This window comes from Lipophrys pholis (assembly GCF_963383615.2).
Source record: "Lipophrys pholis genome assembly, chromosome: 23".
Classification (NCBI taxonomy): Eukaryota; Metazoa; Chordata; class Actinopteri; order Blenniiformes; family Blenniidae; genus Lipophrys; species Lipophrys pholis.
This window is the reverse complement of record NC_137645.1, coordinates 4,268,272-4,277,151: the sequence shown is the minus strand read 5'-3', so window position 1 is coordinate 4,277,151 and position 8,880 is coordinate 4,268,272. Positions and strand designations below refer to the sequence as shown.

The window sequence follows — 8,880 nt, the reverse complement described above, 5'->3', positions numbered from 1 at the left end:
CTACTGTGAAGCATGGGGGTGGAAACATCATGCTTTGGGGCTGTTTTTCTGCTAAGGGGACAGGACGACTGATCCGTGTTAAGGAAAGAATGAATGGGGCCATGTATCGTGAGATTTTGAGCCAAAACCTCCTTCCATCAGTGAGAGCTTTGAAGATGAAACGTGGCTGGGTCTTCCAGCATGACAATGATCCCAAATACACCGCCCGGGCAACGAAGGAGTGGCTCCGTAAGAAGCATTTGAAAGTCCTGGAGTGGCCTAGCCAGTCTCCAGACCTCAACCCCATAGAAAATCTGTGGAGGGAGTTGAAAGTCTGTGTTGCTCGGCGACAGCCCCAAAACATCACTGCTCTCGAGAAGATCTGCCTGGAGGAATGGGCCAAAATACCAGCTACTGTGTGTGCAAACCTGGTAAAGACCTATAGGAATTGTTTGACCTCTGTTATTGCCAACAAAGGTTATATTCCAAAGTATTGAGTTGAATTTTTGTTATTGACCAAATACTTATTTTCCACCATAATTTACAAATAAATTCCTTAAAAATCCTACAATGTGAATTCCTGGATTTTTTTTTCACATTCTGTCTCTCACAGTTGAAGTGTACCTATGATGAAAATTACAGACCTCTGTCATCATTTTAAGTGGGAGAACTTGCACAATCGGTGGCTGACTAAATACTTTTTTGCCCCACTGTATATATATATATATATATATATATATATAAATACATATATATGTGTGTGTGTGTGTGTTTGCTTGTGTGTATATGTGCCTGTGTGTATGTTGATGGCTACGTGTGTGTTTGTGTATAATGTTAATGTTAATGTGTGTTTCTTTTAAATGTGACTCACTCTTCTTCTTTAACAACAGTAAACAGTTGCTGCATGTTTTGGATTAAAGAGGAGTTTGTTGTCTGGTAACCAGTCACACACTCTTTCTTGAACCATCTGCTCCATCACTGCACAGCACTCAGCCAATCACAGCGGAGACGTGACTCCTCCTTCCTGTGTGTGTTCCCCACATTCCTCCACCTCATGACGAATAGGGACTTTCAAGCTTTCAGAGAGGAAAAGTCTTTGGTTTGACACTTAATAAGCTTGAGTCCCATCAGACTAGAATCTGCTGTCCTTAAACACTCATAACACTTTCTTTGTTTTGCAGCACACTTGAGTCTGCACTGATCCCTGGATACTCTGTCCTACAGCAGTGTCATGCACACGGTAGATATTGTTCTGTGTTTGCTGTAACATTCAGATCCCTGCACATGGCTGCAGAGCTGCTGTCTCCTGTCCGGTGGAAATGTCCTTGACGGACTCCCAGAGCAGCCTCCATCTGAACAAGTCCTCAGCGGCTGGACACTGCAGCTTCCAGTGGAAGCTTGCGGAAGTGGAGGCAGTAAACAAGAGTTAGTCATGAGTGCGAGGAAGTGTTTTTTGCTCGCTGAACACTGAAGCACACGGATCAAGAGTTCAATGGCAAAGTATTCTTAGAAACAGGAAGCCTGCAACACATCCACGGCTCTGATTCCCACCGAGGTAAACAGCAGCTCCTCGCTGCTGCTGTGATCAGTAAACAACACAAACACCTCTACTCAGATCGGTTACATGTTTTCACTGCAGCTTTCCTCTTCAGCAAAACCACCGCACAGTTCACTCAACAGGACCCAAAAGAAGGCTGTCAATTTACATGAGCAGGTGGTTTGTGAGAAATTTGTCCAGCTAATAGTTACTTCTTCAAAAAATTCTAAATCACATTACTCTTCAACGCTGTATAAAAGTAATTAGTAACTTGTCTGACGATGACTGATTCGCTCAGTCATGTTCATTACTCGTGGACGTGATGGATTCTGCCTTACAGAAACTTCTGGTATTCTGGTTTCAGATCTGCTCGGGGCTTTTACAGCCGGCTTGGTTTGATGGATGATGCCCTCAGAGGGGCAGATAGGGCTCTTTTCCTTTGGGACTTCCTCCTCATACCTGTTCACATCTATACGTGCTTGAGTGGAGGGGCAGACAGCGACACACCCGGCTTTGTCTGGAAACAATATTCACTGGAGTGGGAAAGGTCATACAAGGAAATCCCACCCTTCATTAACCATATGTGACGGAGAGAGAGAGACACTCAGAGGGTTTCTTCTGTTTGTCTTTCAGGGAAATGAGACCACTTATACTCTGGAACCAAACAGCCTCTTTTTATTTACAGAGCAGTGGGGATCTATTCACACAACTATGCAACACAAATACTGAGGAAACCACACCATTCACTTTGTTCTCTCAAACTCATTCTTTTCTTGTTTCATTGAGACCATGTTTACTCTTTTTTGGTCTAGAATGGACTAAAACTCCTTGTAATTCCTGTTTCTGAAGGCTGAAACCAGCAGCTCTTCACTCCTGACAGGAAAACCTCAACTTTAAGGGGCACAATATTCATCTACACATTAAAGACCAATTCATAGCACGAGATGGTGATAATCAGTGTAAAGTCAGACATAACAATTCAAGTGAAAAAAGCAATAAAATGACATTATTCCCTTTGTTTTTCTCAGATTTAACCAACTGTACTAAATATGTACAAATACTGTCCAGCATTTTGGAATAATCAGATACGAAGTGTAAAACCAGTGAACGTCAACTCATTTCTTTTTCCTATAACTTAGTAAACAGGAAATATAACATAAATACAGCACATATGTTATATTTCTAACATAAATAATTTGCCTCCGAGAAGAGTTCAGCTCTCGCCCTGTCACTCATACCTTTAATTCAAAAGGAGCCAATAGCATTTACAGAGCGACAGTAGGTGGGTATGTGGCGTGTGAAAACAGGCAGCATGAACTCATTTCATCACGGTTTTCTTTTCTTCAACTTGAAGAAAAAGTGCTTAAAAAAAGATTCACTCCAGAAAAGAGGGCTTCCAAAATCTAAGTGTTTTACAAAAAGCATAAAAACAGGAGTCGTGACCTTATATATTCCTGCCAATTTCTTTTAACTTATAAAAAGGAGAAAATAGAGAATTTACCTGAAAGAAGAGTTCAGCTCTCACCCATTGGCGCATCCTTCTAATTGTAAAGGAGCTAATATCATTTAGCAGAATAAGCTGGTATTTATATGTGTATATGACTGTGAGGTGACCTTTCCCATCTAGAGGACATAAATATTAATCTATGTAATGTTTTACATCCAACGTTTCAGCATACCATTAACTCAAGCTTGTGGCATTTAGTTAATTATGTATTAACTCTGTTTCCATGTTTTTAAAGGACCATTTTGTTGTATTTTCACATGTGAGACAAGATAGTCACTCCAAAGGTTTGACCCTGCGACGGTTTAATTTCTATTCTAGCGAGCAAAACCTGGACGTTTGGCTGTGACTCCGCCCACTAAATGTGCATTAATCAATGATATTACAAGGAGGGGACTTAAGAGGGTATTCGAACACTAACTGACCCTAAGGTGGACATTTCACCAGCCAATACGACCCTTAGGTAGGATGACCGCGAACCTCACAAATAAACACACACAGCTGCATATAGTGCTGAAGCAAGCCTTTTTTCTCCAAACCAACTTTAGTCACACAAATTCTACGAGGGCTTTAAAAAGTGGAAGTTCGGTCCTGCATGTTTCCAGTGTTCCTCTGCAAGAGGAGTCAGAACAGACCAGCCAACCATTGTCCATCTATTTAGTAATTTAGACACTCCCGAACTGCCCCGGTGGCCTCAACGGGCCCCTCAGTCTTTCTAAGAAAGAAACATCTCAGCAGAGGACTCTTGGAGTTTAATCCACAGTTGTCTCCTCATGTTAGCGCCACATTTTCAGGCTGTTTGACCAGGGAGGTTGGGAAGAACGTCGGAAAAAGTTTGTGCTTGGTCTTTTTGAAAAGTTCTCCTTCACACGAAGGGGCTGTCCGAGCGGAAAATGTCCGAGTAGCTCTTCCCGTTCATGTGCTCGGTGTGGCTCTCAATGCTATAGCAGCGGTGCACCTCGGTCAGCGACGACGCCACGTAGGACGCCGAGCGGAAGAAGTCAGCGCTGGCGAAGGTGCCGGCAAACTGCATCCGGTGGAGGTTCCAGTGTCTCCGGAGAACAGTCTGCACCTGTGAGGGGAAGAGGAGGGACGTCTGTTCAGGTAACATATGCAGGAAATTCACAAATTTGGATCAATCCACCCACAAAATTGTGAAAAAACACAAGCTCATTACTCACTTCTCCATTGAAGAAGCAGAATATTGTAGAAACCAGGAGACCCTGCAATGAAAACGAGCAAAAAAAACATCTGAAAATGCACAAATGAGAAAATCTCTCCTGAAAATATAGTTCTCAACTTTCGGTTCAGGATCCTATTGTAGAGAGAGCTGAGATCGCAGGCATGTTGGTGTGAGAATTGATGATGAGAAAGATGTTTGGCTTCACAGTGATGTTCGGGTACCTGGTAGTGCATGAGGATGTCCATGATGTACAGGTAGATCTCGGACACCCAGTGGTCGTGGGGCTTGTAGGGGAGCAGGACGAACTGGATGCCCAGCAGAGGGATGAGGATGAGGGTGGCTCGCACCGCCCGCATGTACAGGCTGGACTCGGCCTGGTGGGTCACTCGCAGCTTCGTGATCAGAACCCGGACGATGTTCAGCAGGAAAAAAAGGTTCACCTGTGTGACACATCAGCAGTGTGTGGTTCAGGTAAACAGGGACTGTAGATACAGACTGTTGCTGTCAGATGCAGTTCAGGATTACTGCGACGTCTCTCTAATTTTTAGATAACGATCATTCTCCTGACCCAAGATCAGTTTCTTGAACTGTGTCAGACGTAAAAGCGGAAACATGACAGGTGCTTATGTGTGTGTGTGAGATAATGCCCACCACCAGTGCAGCACAGATGGGCCCGTGGATGATGTACAGCAGGGAGGTGTTGGAGCTGACCCAGCATCTGCGAATGCATCAACCAGATTCATACCAGCAGAAAAATATCTAAAGTCATCAGAAACATTTGAGAGGATTACAAGGACTCACTTGTCGTTGTAGTAGCAGTGACGCGCTATGGAGTGTATCACCGCCGGAACAAGTGGGAAACCTGCAAAGTCAAGTCAGTGATGCGAGTGTCTCCAGACTGAGACAGCATGTTAACACATGCAGGAAAGAAATAAATAAAACCATCTTACCCCAGCCCAGCAGGTAATACCACACCAGATGCTGCTTCTCTGCAAACACGGCCACCACGATGAGAGTGTGCAGGTATATGCCCTCACAGAGCATCCAGAAGTAGTTACAGCTCAGCAGGTACAGGTGCACGAACATGACCAGCTTACAGCTCCCCTGGAGGCACAGAAACACGCGATACACACACAGATCTCCCAGCATGCACGCTGTTCCCGGTGGGAAACTTACCGAATCGTTGTACGTGTGTCCCCGCTTCATGGCCACTGTCGTCAGCCACACAACCGTGATGATTGAGTTCAGCACGAATGACAGGAAGAGGTTTTTATGGAGTGTGATCCTCTGGCAGCTCAGGCTCCTGAAGGCACCACGAGGAGAGACGCACTGATTTAATGAGACCGTCCAGGTGGTGTCCAGAAATGAGCAAACAGAGCTGAACCCACTTGAAATGGAAGAATATCCCCAGTGATATGAGTAAAGACACCAACGACAGTCCGTGACCGATCATCACCAGGTAGAAATGCGTCATGGCCGCCTGTTGCAGAAGGCAGAAACACAGGTTTACGTTTGAGCTGCTGGTGGCCTCTACAGAGGACATACCAGCTCTGCTGTCGCACTCCTACCGCCCCCTGATGCGTCATGTTGGCTTTACAGTTGGTGAAGTTGGTCCAGGTTCTGTTGCTCTCCGGGTGGCGCCCCCATTCGCCCGTCTCTGTGCAGATTTTGGACGCCATGGCTGGATACAGGACGTCATTATTAGAAGCAGAACACTGCTGAAATTTTAAAAAAGAGATGTTTTTTCCTCACCATGAGGGTCAAAGTCGTCGTAGTAGTCTGGACAGCCCTGCTCGGTCAGTCCGGCTTCACTGTCATCCCAGCACAGCCACCCGTCCCACGTTGTGTTGCACACCGGCCCTGCAAGCGGACCACGTGCAAAGGTCAGGAGGCCTGCTGATGCCAATGCTGTTCACTGTTTATTTCACTCCCTTCATTCATACCGTCTTTGGTATTTGTTGAGTAAAGGAGCTATGTTGAATCCACAGTTTTGTTCAGTTTCTTCCACAAAAGCAACAATTAGCCAGACAATACAGTGATTAACCTGCACTCAGAGCTTGTTTCAAAGAAAACCACGAATGACAGTCACACTGGCTGAAAGAGGACTAAAACAGCTCCATTTTGTTGTATAATTCATGTGGAAGTGAAATTTTCAGATTGTAAATAAACTTTTTAGGGCAATAAATCATCTATTAAAAACAACCCAGTCATACACGAGGGTCTTGTTGAAAGTTGCGTTCATTTTCCTTAATCCTTTGACTTCAGTACTTTAATGTTTGATTCGTTATTGATAATGTTTGTTCTTTTCGCTGCCCATTGTGACTGTTCACCGTTTGGTCTTGATTTGCGATGTGATTCCTTCGTGATCCTCTGGAAACATTCGTACTGTGCCACTGCGATCAGGTTTCTGGTGGACTGGTGCTCGCCCAGGTAATTCAGGTGGTCCTTGTAGTCGTCCTCAGAGGTGGCCGACACCAGCAGCTGAGGGTGTAAACAGACAGTGGCATGAGAAATGGCAGTAAATGTTACAAAGTAGAATTAAAGTGGAAGTGAACATCAGCTTGGTCATGTGTGAGTAACTGCGGCTTTGTAAGAACGGTTGTACATTAAATCTGTGTTTTTGGGGGGGATGTTCTCTTTCCCTCTTGGCCCATGTACATCAGTTTCTATTGGCATGCGGTGTACCGCAGGGTGTGGTTTAGGGTCCCGTCTTATTCTCCCGATTATCAAAATTATCAGCAAAATTTTCATTGTGATGCAGATGGACTCTAGCTGAATATGTCTTTTAAGCCAAACAGTGCAGACCTTGGTTATGTCACCTGAGAGCCTGTGTGGAAGCGTCTCCTCAAATGTCACTTCCAACCTTAGTAAACACTTTGTTATTGAATAAGCAAAAAGAAAAATGGTAAATCTACATTTTGTATCCTGTACAAATAAGTTACATTTGAGACTGAATAAAATACATTTTGTGTATTTATGTGTCAGAAAACCAGCTTGAAAGCTAATCAAACAGATGTGCAGGGAAGTGACAGTGTGGCGTTCAGGTGCACCATGCAGTTACCTTGTGGAGTGAGCCGAGCACCAGAAGAAGAGCGAAGCAGTTCAGATCCATCTGTATTCCGAGCTTCAGGGAGGGGCTGTGGAGACCAACACAAGTCTTTGAATGCATCGTCACTCAATCTGTTTCTGAGCAGAAAAACAAAAGACACAAAGGACCAACTTCCCTGCAGCTTTTGTGTAAAATAAAAACCACTCAGTGAGTCAATTACTGCACATCCAGTTCCATCAGTTAGTGGGACGAAGATGTTCTGTAATTTGCATGTTTGTTTAAGTGCTTGGGCTCAGTGACATCCCAGAAAGAGAGACAGCAGCTCTGCAGCGTTTCAGTTTACATGACTAAAGTAATGACACTTTAGTAACTGTATTTAAATCACAAATTTTACAATAGTAATCAGTTGATACTTCATTGTTATCAAGTCGAGCTCCTCCAAAGGCTCAGTCAAGAAATATGAGGCTGTATTTATGATGAATGTGTCCTGTAACACAGCCAGCGCAGGATTTCTTCCTGATGACCGAACAAAGACGGGGAGCAGCTCCGACTTCGATGTGTCAGAGCATCACAATTCAAGAATTTCTCCATCACACTCATCCTACTGCAAATCATTTTCATGCTGTGAGCAGTTTGTGACTCAAACTCAAAGCAAAACAACAAATAAAATCAACATGAAGCTTTGAATCGTTAGAGAAATCAACACATTCGAAGGTGAATTGTTCAAAGTGGAGTCGACTGTCACTGCTTATTCTTTAATAATCTTTTTTTTTATTTTCACAAGTGTAACCCGATTCTGAGGTGCTGCAGCAATTTTATACATTTAGTTTTATGTTCTATTTCAAAAATACAACATTTCTGCTCCACACACACAGAAAATGATTATAATTAGTGTGTTTTTTGAGCTTTTTGAGAATTAACACTGCTTTAGCACAGATCCTCTGTGCATTACTCTGACCACAAAGCAGATTTCTACATGTATTCATACTTGAATCTCACATTTTCAGTAATGATACTTTCACAATCTGAGTCCTGAGTGTGCAGCTGTAACATTTCCCTGCCTCTGTGCCAGTAAAACAATTAAAGCTGCTTACCTTTGCGCAGGTTGGAGAAAAGTAACTCAGTGATGGGGTTTTTCCAGAGTAATCCTTTCTGAGTGTGTCTGCAGAGGAGGACTAGTGGAAGTGCCTTCAGGAGCGGCTCAGACATGTGAGTGTCTGTGGAAAAGTGACTGTGGTGACCTCCCATGTTTTCCTTTTGTGCAGAGGCGTCCCTGGAGAGTCATGGTGGGCTCTGCTGAGCAGCAGGCATCATGAAACATGTTGTCACTCTTTTACATCTGTTCAAAGGTTAAACATTGGAGATCGACTCACAAATACACAAAATAACTTAATGGTTTAAAGTTTTTAATTTTATTAGTGGTTAATATATGCTGTTTCGATGTTAGAAACACATGAAAACAAGCTTCGAGAGCAGCACTTACGCTAAATGTCTCTATTTTAAGTTTTCAAGGAAAAATATGTGTTTATATCATTTTTAATTTGATGTAAGCTTCTATCACGTTTCTAATTTAAGGGTATTCATTGTTTTTTTGTCATTTTAAGGGTTAAACACAATTTTCTTGCTAT

At 43.4% G+C, this 8,880-nt stretch overlaps 1 protein-coding gene across 2 annotated transcripts; it reads right to left on the bottom strand.

Annotated features, from left to right (window-relative positions):
- Positions 1–2,167: 2,167 nt before the first annotated feature.
- LOC308127848 (calcitonin gene-related peptide type 1 receptor-like) lies at positions 2,168–8,547 on the bottom strand. 2 transcript variants are annotated; one of them, XM_080493211.1, is made up of 13 exons: positions 8,347–8,547; positions 7,265–7,340; positions 6,534–6,684; positions 5,956–6,063; positions 5,772–5,884; positions 5,592–5,683; positions 5,380–5,506; positions 5,154–5,307; positions 5,005–5,065; positions 4,855–4,921; positions 4,425–4,643; positions 4,202–4,243; positions 2,168–4,092 (listed from the first exon to the last, which is right to left on the bottom strand). In XM_080493211.1, exons 2-13 carry the CDS (start codon positions 7,313–7,315, stop codon positions 3,886–3,888), a joined length of 1,392 nt encoding a protein of 463 aa, XP_080349337.1. In that variant the 5' UTR covers positions 7,316–7,340; positions 8,347–8,547; the 3' UTR covers positions 2,168–3,885. The 2 variants fall into 2 exon arrangements, with proteins under 2 accessions (XP_080349337.1, XP_080349336.1); XM_080493210.1 differs by having other exon boundaries at positions 2,169–4,092; positions 5,154–5,506; positions 8,347–8,485.
- Positions 8,548–8,880: the final 333 nt, after the last annotated feature.

Bases quoted from the DNA above. Each gene is read 5' to 3' on its own strand.
- LOC308127848 (XM_080493210.1), bottom strand. From the start codon at position 7,315: ATGGATCTGAACTGCTTCGCTCTTCTTCTGGTGCTCGGCTCACTCCAC. The intron at 5,066-5,153 runs GTAAGATGGTTT...TTGACTTTGCAG, and splicing joins GTATTACCTGCTGGGCTGGG to GTTTCCCACTTGTTCCGGCG. The intron at 4,922-5,004 runs GTGAGTCCTTGT...ATGCATTCGCAG, and splicing joins CACTGCTACTACAACGACAA to ATGCTGGGTCAGCTCCAACA.